Source organism: Chanos chanos, chromosome 8 (assembly GCF_902362185.1).
Source record: "Chanos chanos chromosome 8, fChaCha1.1, whole genome shotgun sequence".
In the NCBI taxonomy this organism is placed as follows: domain Eukaryota; kingdom Metazoa; phylum Chordata; class Actinopteri; order Gonorynchiformes; family Chanidae; genus Chanos; species Chanos chanos.
In genome coordinates, this window is record NC_044502.1 from 15,042,270 (window position 1) to 15,062,315 (window position 20,046).

General features: G+C 37.9%; 2 protein-coding genes across 2 annotated transcripts; both read left to right on the top strand.

Moving 5' to 3' along the window:
- The first annotated feature begins 1,030 nt into the window (after positions 1 to 1,030).
- On the top strand, positions 1,031 to 6,190 carry LOC115819335 (sialoadhesin-like). Its single transcript, XM_030782898.1, has 9 exons — positions 1,031 to 1,139; positions 3,103 to 3,279; positions 3,684 to 4,028; positions 4,119 to 4,352; positions 4,458 to 4,727; positions 4,922 to 5,198; positions 5,569 to 5,629; positions 5,713 to 5,936; positions 6,127 to 6,190. Exons 1-9 carry the CDS (start codon positions 1,031 to 1,033, stop codon positions 6,188 to 6,190), a joined length of 1,761 nt encoding a protein of 586 aa, XP_030638758.1.
- Positions 6,191 to 6,969: 779 nt separating this feature from the next.
- Positions 6,970 to 16,964, top strand: LOC115819336 (B-cell receptor CD22-like). The gene is made up of 8 exons (XM_030782899.1): positions 6,970 to 7,096; positions 9,859 to 10,182; positions 10,983 to 11,327; positions 13,144 to 13,371; positions 14,141 to 14,410; positions 14,537 to 14,616; positions 16,499 to 16,722; positions 16,913 to 16,964. The coding sequence occupies exons 1-8, from the start codon at positions 6,970 to 6,972 to the stop codon at positions 16,962 to 16,964; spliced, it is 1,650 nt and encodes a 549-aa protein (XP_030638759.1).
- Positions 16,965 to 20,046: the final 3,082 nt, after the last annotated feature.

Sequence of the window (20,046 nt, forward strand, 5' to 3'; positions counted from 1 at the left end):
TCAGATATTATTAGATGGTAATGTCTGAATGTTTAAACTACATTCTTTTTGTGTAATTGCATATGCTTTTTTGGTTTGAAATATTTCTGCTAATAGCTCACGCTTTGTAACTTTTAAGAGAAAGACAATGATGGCATGTGGGTAGAGAAGAGTGATCAGCTGGAAAAGCTGTTGCAAAGAAGTTCTGTTTTCTTTTGTTTCTTTTTTTTTTCAGTGCTACCGTGAGTGTTTCTATACCTAGGCTTTTAAATGTCATGAATGTAAAGTTTGCGGACCAGCTGCAGTCTCTCTACATCACTGCCCTGAGAAAACCCCATCAATAAGAACAACAGGATTTAGTGCCATGAACAACAACATCACACCATCGAGTAGGCCCGTAAGAATCAATGGCAGTGCCTTAACTCTGACTGATTTTCACAGTATACTTTTATAGCATTAATCATGTAAGGTCAGAATTATTCTTCCCTGATCTGCTGCTGTGTTTCCATGTGGATACTGTCCAGGGTCCTCAAACTTCTACAGTCTTTAAGGCTGAAGGAAATGGAAAAGACATCAGCATTTCAATGCTGCACAGTCACCAGTAGGGGGAGCGTCACACTCATCAGAGTGAAATAATTCCTTTCATTCTATCATGCCTGGACTCTCTACTGTATGTTTTTAATTGGGGAGCTGAATAAAGACAAATCCAAATACAGATTCTGTACATGTATTCAAGTTGGTCAAGCTGCAATCCACACCGTAGGCACTTTTCTGCCACAGGAACTTTCTGAGGAACTATAAACTTTGTTCAGGAATCAGGAATTTTACCTCCTTTTCCGCTAACAGGAACAAGAGCTGATTTTGATCCCTGAACCATAGTTGCTGAACCTCCAGAGTAGTGACTTTTTGACGATTCAGGGAATACTGACTGTGGCTTACAATGCAGTGTCCTGATTGGTCAAACATAAATGTCGTGAAATCACCAAGGAGGCCTACTACCATTTTTAAGTACCCATGTTTAGTAAGTATTTTTGTATCAAGCTGGAGCAAAATGGAAAACTACAACACACCAAAAGCAGCGGGAAAACAGACCAAAAAGGAGGTGCGAACCTTACTTTGTATCTATTCAGAGGACAAGATTCAGAGAGTTACAGTCAAAGGTATACACAAAAATTTTGTTTAGCTGAAAACCATAGTGCCAAAAGAGTACCAGGAACACATTTAAACAAAGAAACGAGATTTGAAAAAAAGGGCCCCCTAATTTACATAGTTTTCACGGTTCTTGAGGTGGGGTGGGAGAGCAAACATGAATGCACTCAGCACCTGTGTAGTTCCTTTTCTGAATAGTTTTGGGACTCCAGTAAATGGTGTCAACATGTTGTACTGTAAATTTACTCAAGCATGACTCCTCGTAGGCTGTCACTTGTTCTGTTATCTCATTCTCTAGGTTAGTGTGAAATATTGGTTTCCGTGTGATGTTGTCAGCAGATTTTCATTTACTCTGCTGAGATGAACTGTCCTATAATGTTAACCTCACATTATTCAAATGACATTAACTAATTAAAAATGTCATGTCTGATTCATTAAATGTTTTCATCAACAGGAAAACACACACACACACACACACACACACACACACACACACACAAAGAAGTATGTGGGTATTTACATAGGTGTATGTAAAAACATGAGTTTGTATTAACTGGCATGGCCGTAGCATAACTACCTATAGCCCTGACCATGATCAGAAGGGCAAATCCAAACAAAACACAACAAAACAGGCTGAAATCCAGAACAAACACACAAAAGTAAAACCACATGAGCAAACATGAAGCGAGGATGAGCACAAAGTTAAATCCTTGTCTTCCAAAGCCACACTTCTATAGAAACCTCTAACCCTAGACCAAGTACACAGAGGAAGATGGGAAACTGCAACATTCAAAACAAGGGTTCAGGAATCTGAACGACAGGGTTCAATGTTGGAAGAACCTGTAATGGCACATGGAACAGACACTCACAGACACAGAACACACACGGGAGAGACACTCACAGAACATACACACATTCTAGCAGGATGTATATACACGGAGACTTTTTACAGTACAACAGTTTATCTGCTTATTTTTCATTACCACTTTAAATGAAGGATGTCTTTGCCACTTCATATGGATTTTAATGAGTCATTTGGGAAGTGCGTCTTTCTGTGCTATATACAAAGAGAAAGGGGAAGGAAGTCTGTTTTGCATCAGCAGAGTGTCCTCAGGCCACTTTCAGAATGAAAACGATCACCCAGTCAGTAAATAACAACTGAAGTCTTCAGTCCATATGGTGAGTATATATAGAGTTACACCTCACTGATATACATTACTGTATTCAGTCACATTGTTATATTCAGTTTTTTTTAATCCTTATCAATTTTAGTCTGTTACCTCATGACCATGTAATATTAGATAGCTAAATGAAGGAGATCACTCTGTACAGTCAAGTGTTTACTGATGCAACTACCGAACATGTTTTTATTTTTATGTGTCAACTAAATAGAGACAAACTCTTTCTCAAAATGTTCACTGCGGATGAGTCATAATGACATCACTGTATAAACTCACATACAATATATATATTACCGCAGGATAGAACAGGCAGGTTCGTGAGAACACCAGTCATATTTGCAGCTGTAACTTTCATCTGTTTAAAAGGTAATCTTCCCTTCATAAGTATTTATCTTCTATAAGTGTCTAAGGACAGGTTGTCATTGTTCTTGGAAATGCTGAAGTAGATTGATTATGCTGCCCACTTGAGAGTTCAGTTTCAGTGCGCTTTATGTGTCTTGAAAAAACCATACAACATGCTAGTAGTTGTGCCAGGCTCTGCTAGTTTGACATTTCTTATAGCATTCCAGAACATGGATGATACACTAACAGTGCCCATATGAAGTGCTGGATCAGTGTGTTTCTGTTGTGTATACACAGCAGCATGTTCACTCTCTGTTCACACTGAGTTTATCAGCAGTCACAATCACACTATCAGTGAACACCCTCTAATGGTGTCAGGACAATAAAGTGTAGATGTCTCACTTTGGCCTCGTGTTTAATAAAGTCCTCGCTGTGTGTGACTGTGTTCCAGGTGTTGTGGGTCAGAGTGTGACTCTCCCTCAGAAAAAGATCTGTGCTCCCAAAGGGACAGACGTGAAGATTCCCTGTGGTTACAAAATATGGCACAATCAGAAAGTCCAGTCAAAACGATGGTATCGGGTAGGAGGATCTGGAGTGGATCTGAAAAAGGACAGAGAGTATCAAAGTCGTGTGGAGTACTCAAACACTAAATCAAGATACTTGTATGACTGTGGATTGACAGTAAGACAACTGAAACTGAGTGACTCTGGAGTTTATAATTTTGAATTTAAAATTAAATATAGCCATTGGATATCTGACTCATCTGGAGTTACTCTGTCTGTCAAAGGTAATTTTGTGCTTCTTGAAAAATGGTTGTTTAGTCCTTGAACTTTCTTTTTGCTTTGTACAGCTAAGCAATTTAGTACTCTGACAGGAAACAGTAGGAAAATGTGGTTTGAATGGAGGTAACAATTGAATGACTGGTCTAACTTCATACATTATAAACGTCATTTGTGTCTCACACATTGAAAATACTAGAGAAAAAAAAGGCTAAAAGCTTTCCCTATTGAAGTAACTGTGACTTTGCTCTAGGCAGTGTGGAGGAGTGCTGGAGTATCACTTACAGTCATGAGAATATTTGTGCTTTGAGAGGCTCATCAGTGGACCTGTCCTGTTCTTACACATACCCAGCCTGGCACACAGTGACTACAACTCTGTGGTATAATACATGGCAGTACTGGGTAGAGCCCACAGACCTGAGTCTGGATGAAGACTATGAGGGTCGTGTGGAGTTCAGAGGGGACAAGAAGAGTGACTGCACTCTGAGAATAAGAGATCTGAGAGAGAGTGATGCACGAAATTATAAATTCAGATTTTTGACCAACCAGAAAGGAGGAGTATATTCAGGTACAAGTGGAGTCAGTCTGTCCATAACAGGTAATTCTCCACTAAATATGACAGTGTTGTCTTATTGCTTTTTGGGAATCTCACAGATAAGAGACATATTCTCATTTATTCCTCATTCAGATCTACAGGTGGGTGTCTCTAATATGAGGGAGGGACAGAGAATAACATTGACCTGTAACACCTCCTGCTCTCTGAGTGACAACCCTACATACATCTGGTACAAGAACAGACAGTCTGTAACTAACAGGCAAACAAACAGCAACCACCTGATCTTGAATGATGTCAGTACTGCAGATGCTGGCAGCTACTCCTGTGCTATTAAAGGACTTGAGAATCTACGATCCCCCTCAGTCTGTAAGATTCAATTTAGCTTGAGAAATTCATCTTTTTAAAATTTCACAAACTGTCAAGATCTGCTTAATATGTTAATTAAAAGTGTAATTAATTGTATTATCACAGATTCTCCAAAGAACCCCACAGTATCAGTCAGTCCCTCTGGTGAAATAGTGGAGGGCAGTTCAGTGACTTTGACCTGCAGCAGTGATGCTAACCCATCAGTTCACACATACACCTGGTATAAGAAGAATGGAGCTGAAACCTCACTGATGAGATCAGGACAGAATTACAGTATCACTAACATCAGCTCTGAGGACAGTGGACAGTACTACTGTAGCACTGAGAATACTTTGGGCTCAAATAACTCTACCTTATTTACCGTGGATGTCTTATGTGAGTGAAATGTGATTATGCAGTTTAAGTATTTCATCTTCTGGGGAACAAGTAGAAAATCTTTATACATTTATACATTCACATGCTTTAAAAGTGTGTAATGTAAATATGGATACATCATTAGGGTTGAGAATCTGATCAATTCATTTCATGATTAATTTTTTGTCTTTGATGAACACTTTTATTGTCCTCAGATCCTCCTAAGAACACATCAGTGTCTGTCATTTCCTCTGGCAGTTCAGTGACTCTGATCTGCATCAGTGATGCCAATCCAGCAGTGCATAATTACGCCTGGTTTAAAAAGACTGGTGATAAAAGCATTCCTGTTGGGACAGAAAAGAATTTAACTTTGACTTCAGGGGACGACAGTTTATATTACTGCATGGCCAACAATACAGTGGGATCAAGAACATCTGCTCCTATAATTCAAGGTACACCTCCAGAAGTGTTTGTCAATCACATTTATGAAATGTAAGTCAGAATTCGAGGACAAGTTGCATTTGCAAGATGCATGAGACCATGACTGAATGAGATATGAAAAAAGGAAACAGCCCTTTTGCTTCTCTCTCTCTCTCTTTCTCTCTCTCTCTTTCTCTCTCTATGCTTTTATAACTGTATAACTCTGGTTATGCAGGAAATGAGCCAAAATCAAGACGTGTAGGCACTGGAATGACAGTGTGTGCGTGTCTCATAATAATGGCTCTTATTCTGTGGTGGAGGTGAGTGAACACAAATTAATTACAGTTTATCTTTGAGAAAATACATCCCAGAATATCCAAAGCTCCTTTTTTCATTAAGAGAAACGTAAGATGTTCCTGTCACTTATTATCTGTACTTTCAGAAATCGCAAGAGAAAATTCAGCCCACACAGAGAGACCAGAGCCCAAGATGATGACAGACAGGTAGTGTGGCATATGACTGGGGGCCAATGAGACCTGTAGTTTAGAGAGATTTGGGCTGAATCTGTTTGTTTCCGTCCTGTTAGGATGACCCGGTCCCTCTTTATGCCAACATCAACTCTGCGCTGGCTGTGACCTCTGACTCCACACAGGGAGAGGATTCAGACAGTCAGGACTACACTAACTGTATTCAGCTCAGTCAATCTGACATTCCTCTGTACTCAACACTCCAACTGCCTCACGGCAGCAGACAGCAGGAGGGAGCTCCATATGCCACTGTGAACTTCATCAGGACCAGTGCTGCCACCCGGTGAGCAAATCTGATATTTACAGCACAGCTGTAGTAATGGTTCAGTGACTGTGGTGGAGCTGTAATTAGTAACATGTCGATATTAATCACAAAACCAGTCATCAAACAATTCTAATAGTATGGAGCCATAGTTAAATATTTAAACTCTGAAACTGGTGATTGTTTTTGTCATCTCTTCATTCTCTTACAGGAGAGAGGATACAGCAGTGATCTACTCTACAGTCCAGAACCCAACAGCAGGAGTGGAGCACTAACTGGCATATAATTGAATGGTTTTGTACATTGTATGAGACATATAATCATAGCACTTGTCAATCTGTGGTGTTTCCTATGTTTACATATATAAAAGCCAACAGACACTGTACATACAATGTATGGACTCTTAAAACAAATATAAAATTATCCTGTATGTGTAACATTTAAGATATGTAAGTCATGCTGTGCATGCATATCGTCTTTGGACAGAAAATAAAAATAATCCATTCTGTACATTTTTTTTTACAGTATAGTGTATAAAAGCAGAGTGTCTTAAGTTCTCACAGAACTTACAGAATCCATTATTATTTCACTCTCTGGTCCTGGACAAACCAAACGAACCACATTACCAGTAGATCTACTGCATAATCTCTTGCATTTTCCTACTGTCTCTGCTTCTCATTCATTCCAGTGTGTTATTTCCCAAAAACAAAATGTTTTAATATATTTAAATATACATACAAATGCTATAACATCTCCAAGTATATGTACAAAGACTATAGCAGTATTTGGGGGTGTTTTATATTACTTGTAACCCATATTTCATGTGTTTTGAGGTGTCTCTAGACTGAAGCAGTCCAGGGAGGTAATTACCTCTCACTAAGTTAACTGGATCAAATTTACAGCAACGGTTTGAGTTCCACTGTGAATACTGACATTTCTCGTCTGCATTCTTGTGACTTTTACACCAGGTTAACTAGAAGTTCCACACAGGACTGCCTGCTCATTACAATCATCATCTTTATTATTATTTGCGGCAGTGCTGTTATTACTAGAAATGATACTTGTCATAGGAGTAGAAGCAGTAGCAGTGCCAAAGTCTCATAACACAACAGTGTTGAGTAGGAATGTGGCCCAGGGGCTGGAGCTCTCCTGGGTCACACCTCTCTCCAGCACGTCAGCCTGTAGGGTCTTCAGTACTTATATAGTACAGGCTGCAAGGGTTGGAACCTTTCTCTGATTGGACAGAACTATAATCTATTCTGTATAGAAAATATATTAATTAACATATTACTGAGAAAAGCTCAAAATTCATTTAGCCATCTTGGCTATTAATGTTTGAATTTTACCTGTACGTTCAATCCTGCGGTGACCTCTTTTTTTTTTTTTCTTAATATCAGCAAAATACCATAGAAACACACACTACACAATAAGAAGCAAATAAAAACCCATCAAAACATTACATATGACTTAAATATATATATATAAATATTATTATCAAATGTCTAATTGTACAGCCATATCTTTTTGTAAAATGGCTTCTTTTCCTCTTCTTCTTCCTCTTCTTCTTCTTCTTCTTCTCTTTGTTAGCTGAAGATACTTTTTAGCTTGAAATGCAGTGAAAAGTTGAATTGCATGTTACATTTGCATTTGTATTTGTATTTGTATTTGTATTTGCATTTGTATTTGTATTTGAGAGTTTTACAAAATAACAATGAATGAACATGGGCAGAGAAGAGTGATCAGTGCTGTTACAGAGGGAAGTTTCCTTTTTCTCAGTTTCATAGGTGTGAAAAGTCTATGATTAGTATTCTCTATACATAACCCTACCTGAACCCTATAAATATGAATGTAAGGTATGCACACTGTACATGAGCTAGGGGAAACGCTCAGGACCAGCTGCAGTCTCTCCATACATCATTCCAGTGAGAATCCCCATCACCACCACAACAGGCAGGATTCAGCACCATGGACAGTGACATCACTACAAAACATCACATGGGTCTGTAAGACTCAATCAGAGTGTATGAACTATAACTTATTCTCACAGCGAACTGTAAACACACTATTTATGTTAGCTCAGAACCCATACAGGATGTTTTCTACTAAACAGAGTAACTGTATTAATCCACCCAGACCTTAATATAATATTTGACCCTGTGAATGTTATTGGTAATGTACTCTTTTACAAAAATGACTTGAGAAAAAAAAATAGGACACATGGGAGGCCAGTCATTATGCATGGCTGAGAACAGTTTCATGTTTAGAGAAATCTCCCCAGAATGAGAGGAAGTCATCTGCTTCATTGAGCTGCTTGATAAGTAGAATGCAGCAGCCCCCCTAGTGGGGACAGTACAGCATTGCAATGCTGATGTCCCCTCCATCTCCTTTAACCTCAAAGACCATAGAAGTTTAAGAACCCTGGACAGCATCCACATGGAAACACGGCTGCAGTCCAGGGAAATCTGGAGAATAATTATGACATTTCTAGACTGAGTCTACTGCACCTTCTTCGTAGCAGAGTTGAATGAAGACAAATCTAATGAGAGATTCTTATCATTTATTCAAATATGTCAACCTGCAATCCACTACCTCATGCAACAGAGTCTGCTCAGAGTTTGTCTCACATTCAGAGGGTTTCTGATACCAAGTTGTTGTTTTATTTATTCAATCTTAGCGTTGTTTTGCGAGACTTAACAGGATGCCCTCACTAACACGCAGTGCCTATGAGGTCCACTAGATGGCTCCATGACATCTAGACAAATGAGACTGAATTCCTTCGTGGCTGTAGTGTTTGAAAAGTGAAGCAACTTACTGTTTCCTCTTATTATGAAACGACTGGTCCTCTGTCTCACTGAAACTGTAGTGTGAATACATGTACAAAGACTTTTTACAAAACAGAAAATTATCCACTTTCTCCTCATCTCCTCTTTAATAAAGCAGAACAGATTAGAGATATTTTGTCATCTGAGAGAGTGAAAATGGATTTAAATGAGTCATTCAACAACCACACTGTGTGCTGAGTTTAAGAAAAATGGGGAAGGAAGTGTGTTATGCATCAGCACACTGTACTCAGACAACAGTCAGACTGAATATGAAATTTTCCAACACCCAGTTAGTAACTGACAACTGAAGTCTTCAGTCCATATGGTGAGTATATATAGAGTTACACTTCACTGGTGTACATTATTGTATTGCTGTTCAGTGACTTTGTTATATTCAGTTTTTTGTAATCCTTATCATTTGTTGTCTGTTACCTCATGATCAAATAATAGTAAAAAGCAAAATGACTGAGATCACTCTCTACAGCCAAGTGTTTACTGATACAACTACCAAACATACTTTTACATATATGCATCACTGAGTTATGAGTCTGTCTGAAAATCTTCACTGTTTATGAGTCATAATTACATCACTGTATAAACTCATATATCCTGTATATATATATATATATATGTGTGTGTGTGTGTGTGTGTGTGTGTGTGTGTGTGTGTGTGTGTGTGTGTGTATCCTGTACATACATACGTATGTATGTATGTATACATATATATATGACTGCAGGCTAATACAACCACATTCCGGAGAGCACCAGTCATATTTGCAGCTGTAACTTTCTTCTGTCTGAGAGGTAATTGTCTCTTCATATTTATTTCTCTTCTCTACTTTATGTTTAGATGTGTCTGTTATTTATGTGTATTATTAAAGTATTAACAGAGCACATATGATAAACTAGTAGATATTATACCAAGTGCTTGTTCAGTGCAGCTCTGCTGTTGCACTCACAGGATTTTCACTTTCCATTCACACTTAGTTTATCAACAGTCTCAATCACAAACAATTACACTAGCAGTGAACACCCCCTAATGGTGTCAGCACAGTAAAGTGTGGATGTCTCACTTTGGCCTCATGTTTTATAAAGTTCTCACTGTGTGTGACTGTGTTCCAGGTGTTGTGGGCCAGAGTGTGACTCTCCCTCAGAAAAACATCTGTGCTCTTAAAGGGACAGACGTGTACATTCCCTGCACTTACACAGTGAATGGTTACACAGTCCAAAGTAAAGAGTGGTACAGGATTCAAACCTCTGGAGGGTGGGGTAGAGATCTGAGAACAGACCCCGAGTACAAGACACGTGTGGAGTATGATGACTGGAGCTGTGGACTAAGAATCAAACAACTGAGTCTGAGTGACTCTGGAGTGTATAACTTTAGATTTAAAACATGGAATAGTGACTGGATATCTGATCCATCTGGGGTTACGCTGTCCGTGACAGGTAATTCACACTTATTTGGCTCCATTTAAAATATAAATAGTTTATATATGCACACACACACATATATGTGTGCGTGTGTGTGTAAAATGCTAATTATTACTACTATTACTATTATTGTTACTATTATCAGTTCCCTTGCATAATGAATACATATCTGACCGAATTTGAATAAGAGCTAAATATTGAAAAAGCTAAAATATTTTTTTAAATAATGAAGTAATCAGGTAACTGAGGAATCGGATGTTTATTTCTCATTCTAATCAGATCTCCTGGTGAAGGTAAAAACAGAGACAAAACAATTGGTGCAACTGACCTGTAGCACCACCTGTTCACCATACCAAGTAATACAATATGACTGGTACAAGAATGGATATTTAGAGAGGTTGCCCTCTGATTCCATCTCATTATACAAGAACAGTTGGTATGAGAACAGTTACAGCTGTTCTATGCAAAGCCATAAGAACATCCGATCCCCTGAAGTGTGAAAGTGTAGATTTTGGTCCTGCATGTCACACTGCTGCATTAGAACAAATGTATCTTTATACAATGCATTAAAGAATGAGTCTATAGTTCAGGCAACACTATATGACATTAATATCATTACATGGTAATAATATTTGATTATAATACATTTTTGTTCAAGCACAATCTATCAGCCATTTTTTGAAAACAAGAGAAAATGAAATGCATGTAAGAGCTATTTAAATGATTCATTTGTTAATGTGTATCAGAGACTTCAGGCTGAATAAGTATTAAAACCTAACTCCTTTCTTGTAACTGTTGCTGTCACTGTGTTTCAGGCATTGGAAAGAGCTGCTGGAGTGTCACATACAGACAGAAGAACATTTGTGCCTTGAGAGGCTCATCAGTGGACCTGTCCTGTTCTTACACATACCCAGCCTGGCACACAGTGACTACAACTCTGTGGTTTAATACATGGCAGTACTGGGTAGAGCCCACAGACCTGAGTCTGGATGAAGACTATGAGGGTCGTGTGGAGTTCAGAGGAGACAAAAAGAGTGACTGCACTCTGAGAATAAGAGATCTGAGAGAGAGTGATGCACGAAATTATAAATTCAGATTTTTGACCAACCAGGAAGAAGGAAAATATTCAGGTACAAGTGGAGTCAGTCTGTCTATAACAGGTAATTCTGTACAAATATTCTGTGCAAATGTAACACACACACACACACACACACACATATTCTCATGCCACATTATATAGATATAAACATAGATATAGATATAGATATAGATATAGATATAGATATAGATACAGATATAGATATTAGTGTGAAAAGCATTTGGAGATTTTTCACATGGAAGACATATTCTTTGCTAAACTTCATTCAGATCTAAAGGTGGACATCAAATATGGTTCTCGGAGACAGTCAGCAACACTGACCTGTAAAACATCCTGCTCTCTGAGTAACAACCCTACATTCATCTGGTACAAGAACGGACAGCCTTACAGAACTTACAGAAACACCCAGACAATATACCTGTCTAACACTGCGGATGCTGGCAGCTACTCCTGTGCAGTTAAAGGATTTGAGGGCTTACGTTCTCCTACAGTTTGTAAGCTTAAATTTCATTTGCCTGAGGTTGTTAAAATTGACTAAAAATTTAATGGATTTCAGTTACATTTAAAATCATGCAGGCTTGTGTTGTCTCTTGAACCATCTCATGCATTTTATCTAAATATTCACTTTGGTGATACATGGCATATGTAAAAATGAGACAGGAAGACTTCCAGATAAGATACATGTATATATAAGTTATAGATACATACAGATATGTTTTAAAACAAATGCCTTGTGGAAAACAAATATTTGAATATTTGTGTTCAGAAAGCCAAAAACAATGTTTATCTTCCTCAAAATATGTTCAGAAGTTAATGGTTCTTCAAAATGCATCTATTTTTTTTAAAAAATTCAGCGAAAGAGAGCTTTTAAAATCTCTATCAAGTTTATCTATCTATCTATCTATCTATCTATCTATCTATCTATCTATCTATCTATCTATCTATCTATCTGTCTATTTATCTATCTATCTATCTATCTATCTATCTATCTATCTATCTATCTATCTATCTATCTATCGATCTAAGGGAAAATATTCATCCATTAACTGATGCTGTGTGCATGTATGTATGTATTTATGTATGTGTGTGTGTATGTATGTGTGTATGTATTTAAGCATCTATGTATGTATGAATTTATTCATTTATTTATATTACATTTCAGGTTTTCTCCAACAGAACTGCTGGAGTGTAGCGTATACACAGTCAAACATTTGTGGATTAATAGGTTCATCAGTTGACATCCAAAGCCACTTCTCATACCCTGACTACTGCAAAGTCACAAAAACTACATGGTACATCAGAAGAAACCCAGAGCCTAAGGAGCTGAGTCAAGATGAGGAGAAGGACCACATGAAGTTCATTTGTACTGATCATTCATGTTTACTAAGAGTTACACAGCTTAGAATGACCGACTCAGCAGAATATTTCTTCAGATTTGAAACATCTCCATCAACATATTATAAGAGTGCAAATTACAACAGCGAATCTGGAGTCAGTCTAACTGTTACAGGTAGTAGAAACACCATTAAGAACCAATCAAAATACAATTTTCAACAGCCCCTTCATTCACATATCAAAGAAGGGATGGTTTTAGCAATATGTTATGTAGTTTACATTTCCCCCTGTTGGTCAGTGCTGTCATTTTGCTGAAACTAGATCTTATTACATTGCATTACATTACATGTATGCATTTAGCAGATGCTTTTATCCAAAGATCTCCAATATAATCTGATAGAGGAGAAAGGGGGAGTGGTTAGGGGAAGAGACAGGGAGAAGGGGTTTGGCTTTGACCTCAGTATTGCTAACATGCTAACATATTTAATGTTATTTTAAAGAATGCAGCTTCATAATATTGAATTTTGTGTTTCATTATTCAGATCTGCAGGTGACAGTGACTCCTGACACAGCGACAGAGGGACAGAGAGTAACACTGACCTGTTACACCACCTGCACTCTGAGTAACAACCCTACATACATCTGGTATAAGAATGGAAAAGCTTTGTCATCTCCAGACCGTGTATCCACAGGCTCAGTGTTGTTCAGCAGTGAGGACAGATACAGCTGTGCTGTAAAAGGTCATGAGGATCAACAATCACCTGCAGTTTGTGAGTGAGGATTTTTACATGCCTTTTAATCATCTCTGCCATCACAAAATGCTTTCAAACAAAATATTAAAGCATATTAAAGCAAGCATTAAAGGGGGAGGGGCTAGGCAGATGGTCAACAGTCTCAATTACATCGATATTCAAACTCACCTCCTCAGCCAGAAACATATATTAAATTTGTAAATGTTGTCGTATTCTCACAGATATTCCAAAGAACACCACAGTGTCAGTCAGTCCCTCTGGTGAAATAGTGGAAGGCAGTTCAGTGACCTGCAGCAGTGATGCCAACCCACCAGTTCACACATATATCTGGTATAAGAAGAATGGAGCTGAAACCTCACTGATGAGATCAGGACAGAATTACAGCATCACTAACATCAGCTCTGAGGACAGTGGACAGTATTACTGTAGAGCTGAGAACAGGATTGGAAACAGCAACTCTACTGAAGTACACCTGAATGTAACTTGTGAGAACCTTGTTTCATTTACAACACATTATAAAGCAAAGCTGTGTGAAGAGATACATGTAACATTGGGACTATTCAGTGCCAGCTGAAACAGGAATACAGGCATAAGACATTATTTCTCAGTTTTATCGTATTGTGCCGTGCTTTCATGAGAAAGTCATACTTCATTCTCTCTATGAGGCAATTTTAACTACATTAGAAAGTGTTTGTCAGATGGATTTATGTTACCAATAGTCCTTGCAAATCTCTCTTGTTTTGTAATGAACACTAATATTTTATTAACTTAACATTTTACTCATCAGATCCCCCAAAGAACACTAGAGCTTCCATAAATTCCTCTGGTGACATAGTGGAGGGCAGTTCAGTGATTCTGACCTGCAGCAGTGATGCCAACCCACCAGTTCACACATACACCTGGTATAAGAAGACTGGAGCTGGAACCTCACTGATCGGATCAGGACAGAATTACAGCATCACTAACATCAGCTCTGAGGACAGTGGACAGTATTACTGCAAAACAGAGAATATTTTAGGACCAGAGAACTCAACCTTTATCACAGTTGACGTTTTATGTGAGTGTGACAACATTGCTGAAAATTATATCTTCCTCTTTTCATGTGCCAAGTGGATGCATTTTTTATGTACAGAATTTGACAAACTGGAGTCTATTTGAAACCTTGTTGTTTTATTGTCCTCAGATCCTCCTAAGAACACATCAGTGTCTGTCATTTCCTCTGGCAGTTCAGTGACTCTGATCTGCATCAGTGATGCCAATCCAGTAGCGCATAATTACATCTGGTTTAAAAAGACTGGTGATGGATTCATTTCTGTTGGGACAGAAAAGAATTTAACTTTAACTTCAGGGGACGACAGTTTATATTACTGCATGGCCAACAATTCAGTAGGATCAAGAACATCTGCTCCTATAATTCAAGGTACATTTCAATCACATTTATAAGATCTAAATCAGAATTTGCAGACAAGTTATATTTGCAAGATGCATGAGGCCATGACTGAATGAGACATGGAAAAGACAGCAAATTTCTGTTGTCTGATAAATAACTTAAGGTAGTTTTCAAAAAATGGCTGTAGTCTGTTAAACACATGAAAACACCGACAATATATGCTCAGACACCATGATCCGTTGAAAGAAATGTTAAATATTGGCATGCCTTTTTATTCAATTCGTGTTTATAGTAGTAGTAGTAGCAGTAGTAGCACTGCATGAAAGGTCGCCATGACAGCTAACTGAAAGGTATGCACCCAGAACCAAAATAAAGAAATAAATCGGCGGTCTTAATTTCTTTAAAAAGAAAGGAAAAACTCGATTTCGTTTTGCCTTATATACATACTGTATCTGCGCACAGATTTGACCTACATATTTATATTTATTGTGCAATTTCTTCATAAAATTCATGAATCAAACGCATACTGGGGTGCATAAGAACAGAAGTGAAATCTGGATTTAATTTACTTACTCCGTCAACTCTTACGACAGTTTATATATATTTTGTGCCGTTAATGTTCAGCGAAAAATGGCCGTTTCTCAATATGCGTTCATTTCTGTTTTTGCGTTCTCGTGGACTTGTGAAACGTCATCAGTCAATTTATAGATATTAAAATGGAGATAGAACATACTGTGTGAAATATAACGGTAATTCTCAAAAAATCAAGTAACAACTCTACGATATTAAGTTGTAATATCAGTCCGTTTACTTGTAATTCTGAAATGCTGAGTCTCAGTTTTCAGGTGATAACTCGCAGATCTCGAGATGTATTGATTCATTGGAGTTCTGACATGTTAAGTTGTCAGTGCCACTGTTTGAAGGCATTAAATGAATTAAGACAAATGAAAGATGCCAAATAGAGTTCTGAGACATAAGTCAGAATTGGGAGACATTAAGTTGAATTTGTGAAATAAGTCAGACCATAAGTAAATGAGGCATAAAAAAGGAAAAAAGGCACAGCCTCTCTCTCTCTCTCTCTCTCTCTCTCTCTCTCTCTCTCTTTCCCCCCTCTCTCCATACATATGTGGATAATTCAGAATTTTAGAAATCTTATGTTATGTAATTTCATAATTTCCTAACTTTGCTTATGCAGTAATTAAAGGAAATACACCAACATCAAGATATGTAGGCATTGGAATGACAGTGTGTGTGGGTCTCATACTAATCCTTCTTATTCTGTGGTGGAGGTGAGTGAATACAAATTAATTACATTTTATCTGTGAGAAAATACAACCCAAAATATCTTGTTTTCATTAGGAGAAACGTAAGATGTTTACGTCACTTATTATCTGTACTTTCAGAAATCGCAAGAGAAAACTCAGCCCACACAGAGAGACCAGAGCCCAAGATGATGTCAGACAGGTACTGTGGCATATGACTGGAGGCAAATGACCTGTCGTTTTAGCATGAGACATGTAGACAGGTCTGTGAGATCAGTAGGTAGGCAACTGAGAAAGACAGGTGAGTGAAGGTACACAGTGAGATAAATCAGAGTTAGTGTGAGGCAGAGTTTGGAATGTGACATCAGGATTATTGAGTTGGATATTTCGAGCCAGCACTTGTCCAGACTTCAGTTTATGACATGTCCATAACCAAAAACAGATTACATGTTATACAGATTTTGGTTGAATCTGTTTGTTTCCGTCCCGTTAGGATGACCCGGTTCCTCTTTATGACAACATCAACTCTGCGCTGGCTGTGACCTCTGACTCCACACAGGGAGAGGATTCAGACAGTCAGGACTACACTAACTGTATTCAGTTCAGTCAGTCTGACATTCCTCTGTACTCAACACTCCAACTGCCTCACAGCAGCACACAGGAGGAGGAAGTTCAGTATGCTACTTTGAATTTCACTGGGCCCAGTGCTGCCACCCGGTGAGCAAATCTGATTATTACAACACAGCTGTAGTAATGGTTCAGTGACTGTGGTGGAGCAATAATTAGTAACATGCTGATACTAATCACAAAACCAGTCATGACACAGTTTGAATGGTATGGAGCCATAGTCAAATATTTAAACCCTGAAACTGGTGATGGTTTTTGTCATCTCTTCATTCTCTGACAGGAGAGAGGATACAGCAGTGATCTACTCTACAGTCCAGAAAGCAACAACCTGAATGAAACTATAGTCAGGTTATAACTAAATTTTAAATTGCATGTGTAAAAATGAATATATATGAGCAGCCCCAAAACCATGCCACAAGTGTTCTCCCACAACAGAGCATTAAAATAATCCATTCTGTACATACATGATTTTTACAGTATACAGTTTACAGTGTATAAGAGGAGAGTGTCTTAAGTCTCACAGAAATCTCACAGAATGCATTATTATTTCACTCTCTGGTCCTGGACAAACCAAACAAAGCTCATCATCCCTCAAAGCCCCAAATACACATACAAAGACTAGCACATGCTTAAATATGAATGCAAACATTTTAACATACCCAGATACACACAGGAAACCCTTACTGTGGCAAATGTACTGTAACGGTCAGGTAGTGGTACACACACACACACACCATCCCACTGGATGATGTGTTCATGGAATGTGATACTGATGAAAGAAAGAAAGAAAGAAAGAAAGAAAGAAAGAAAGAAAGAAAGAAAGAAAGAAAGAAAGAAAATAAGAGAGAAAGAAAGTCATGCAGTGCTGTACACAAATGATTTGCTGCCTTATCATAGTTCCTCTCTTTACTGAAAGTGACAGCTCCTCTTCTGTTAAAAGATAGATATTATATCTGCAAAGGATGACCTCTGCTGAGTGTCCTGTCCAGTAATATGAACTGGACAGCTGGCGTTTACCTTGGCCTCAGTTCCTATTATCTGTAATGGAGATCACAAAGTCTTTCCATTCATCAGACTGGCTTCTCTGTGGCCTCTCTCTGTGTGGCATCAGAGAGAGAGAGAGAGAGATTAGATAACATGCCAGTTTCTCCAGTTCTGTTTAATGTATTGAAAGGGTTGATGTCAACTGTACCCTTGACATACCAACATTTTAATTCTTTGTTTAATAAGAATGGCTTCTTTAGAGTCATTTTGTCTTTTACACTTCGTGTGTATTGTCTTACCTGGACTTTTTAAGAAGGATGCCTAATAGCCTAGCCTTAATGCCTCATTAGAAGTGCCTACGAAGCCTTAGATGTTATCAGCTTTAGACATACATATATTTTCTTACAGACATATAACACATCCTGATGGTAGTTTTAACACCTGGGATTTTTAGAAATATGTGGCACATTCCAAATGTAATGAGTTAGGTCTTTTCCTTGTTGTGCTGGCAAGCTGTATTCTTTGTTCCATTGTAGTTGTCTTAACAGGATCCTAAAATCCCACTTTCCTTGAATTGCAGAGAAATTCAGTTCTTGATTATATGTTTACATCCATCAGAATCTTGACTCTGGTCTGTTTCTTTTATATTTTTGTGAGTGTATTTTGATCATCACAGCAAGTTCACTGTAGTGTGAAAAATGGATTATTAGAATAAATTTGGTACTAATACTAAATCAGTAAATTTTGTGCATGTTCATGTTTGGCAAAATGAATCCATTTTAAAAGTACAAACACAACCTCATATACAAAATGCCTGTTGCCAGGAAAATAACACCAGTAGAACTAGGTACTTGTGTATATTGAAGAGGTAAGATTTCCACTTGATCTGATGACAGCTGACACATCCATTAACCTTGGGCTTAGGTTTGAAATGATTCAACACTGGAACATGCCCTGATTTGAGAGCACTAACTGTCCCAATACGTTTTCTCCCAGTTTAGGCAAAACTCTGTGTTCATTCCTGAGTTTTCGTTTATTTGTTTATTTTTACCATGACAGGTATAGAACACTAGAACACTACATACTGTTTAGAACCACCAGCGGACCCAGAGGAGCCAAGATTACAAATATTACAAATAAATGTTTATGAAGTAATAGGATCTGACTGATGCACTTATTGTAAGTTGCTTTGGCTAAAAGCGTCTACTAAATACTAAATTGTAAATTGTAAATATCATCAGAGGAAAGACGCGTCATTTTGTCAGTGTGTGGTCCTTTGAGAAACCATTCATTTTTCTGTGCCACATACAGAGGTGAGCTTCAGGATTCAGTGGGTAGAGGATATTACAGGTCAGTTGTGTCTGCTTTTCTTTGATATTATATAGGGTTATTTTTGTGTGCACATCAAAGTGAAATACTCAGAACAATCTGCTATTTAATTTACAATGGCAAAGCAAACATGTTAAATTTTGTTAGGTAATTTGTAACTGAGCTATTTTAGAATGGAATTGATAGAGTATCGTTAATAGTGAGACTGCAGACTGTGTCTTTAGACATTCCACGGTCTACATGACCTGTATAATCTGAGTCTGAAACCAGACCCTCTGGATCCTCTTTACTCACTGTTTGCCATGCCTGGGACTGGATAAGAATGTGCTACTCACCTTTTGACTTTTACAAGACGAGTACAAGCAGGTCATGGTAACCTTTGGCGCCTTCAAATTACAGAAGTTCTCTGACCAATGACACCCAAAATAGCAATATGAAAATCATGTGTTCAGCCACATGAAAACAACATACAAGTCATGATAAATTAAATACACTCATGGTAGATGTTGACCTTATTTCTTTCCCTTCTCATGAAAAATAATCTCAGGTGTCCATTCATTTAGTCTAACTAGTTGCCTTTTTGAGCCTTACGTTGGCTCTAAGGAGAAGTCTCCCATGACCATCTTTTTTACATTAGCTGATATTTGCTGATTTTGCATTTTGATGATTGTTTATGATTTTTATATTAGCTGATTACTGATATTAGCCTTTTCAGTCGTTTTTTTTTTCCACTGGCTTACATTTGTTAGGTCTGTCAGGTACAAATACCACATTTTTATTGTTATTGTGCTTTTATTTTACCACAGTATGCACCAAAAACACCTCTGAACATACCACAAACAAAAAGCACATCACTTTAACGTTTCTACTAAATACTATGAGAACTTACTCTCTCATTGCCCGAACCAACCCAGGTTACAAACCGGGTTTGCGTCCGCTTCCTCTGGTGCTTTTATTTTGAAAGGTTGTAGTGTACCATTGGCACGCAATGATTAGTGCGCTCAAGTGTCTGTCCGTACTGGACCATTGAAGAACCACATATTAAGTGTAACGCCTGCAATCATATTTCCTTTCTTCGGCTTTTATTTTGACAATGTTCAG

Coding starts and splice junctions, on each gene's coding strand:
- LOC115819335 (XM_030782898.1), top strand. CDS start 1,031: ATGGAAAACTACAACACACCAAAAGCAGCGGGAAAACAGACCAAAAAG. Junction 4,353..4,457: donor TCTACGATCCCCCTCAGTCT/GTAAGATTCAAT, acceptor GTATTATCACAG/ATTCTCCAAAGAACCCCACA. Junction 5,937..6,126: donor AGGACCAGTGCTGCCACCCG/GTGAGCAAATCT, acceptor ATTCTCTTACAG/GAGAGAGGATACAGCAGTGA.
- LOC115819336 (XM_030782899.1), top strand. CDS start 6,970: ATGATACTTGTCATAGGAGTAGAAGCAGTAGCAGTGCCAAAGTCTCAT. Junction 10,183..10,982: donor GGTTACGCTGTCCGTGACAG/GTAATTCACACT, acceptor ACTGTGTTTCAG/GCATTGGAAAGAGCTGCTGG. Junction 11,328..13,143: donor AGTCAGTCTGTCTATAACAG/GTAATTCTGTAC, acceptor TTCATTATTCAG/ATCTGCAGGTGACAGTGACT.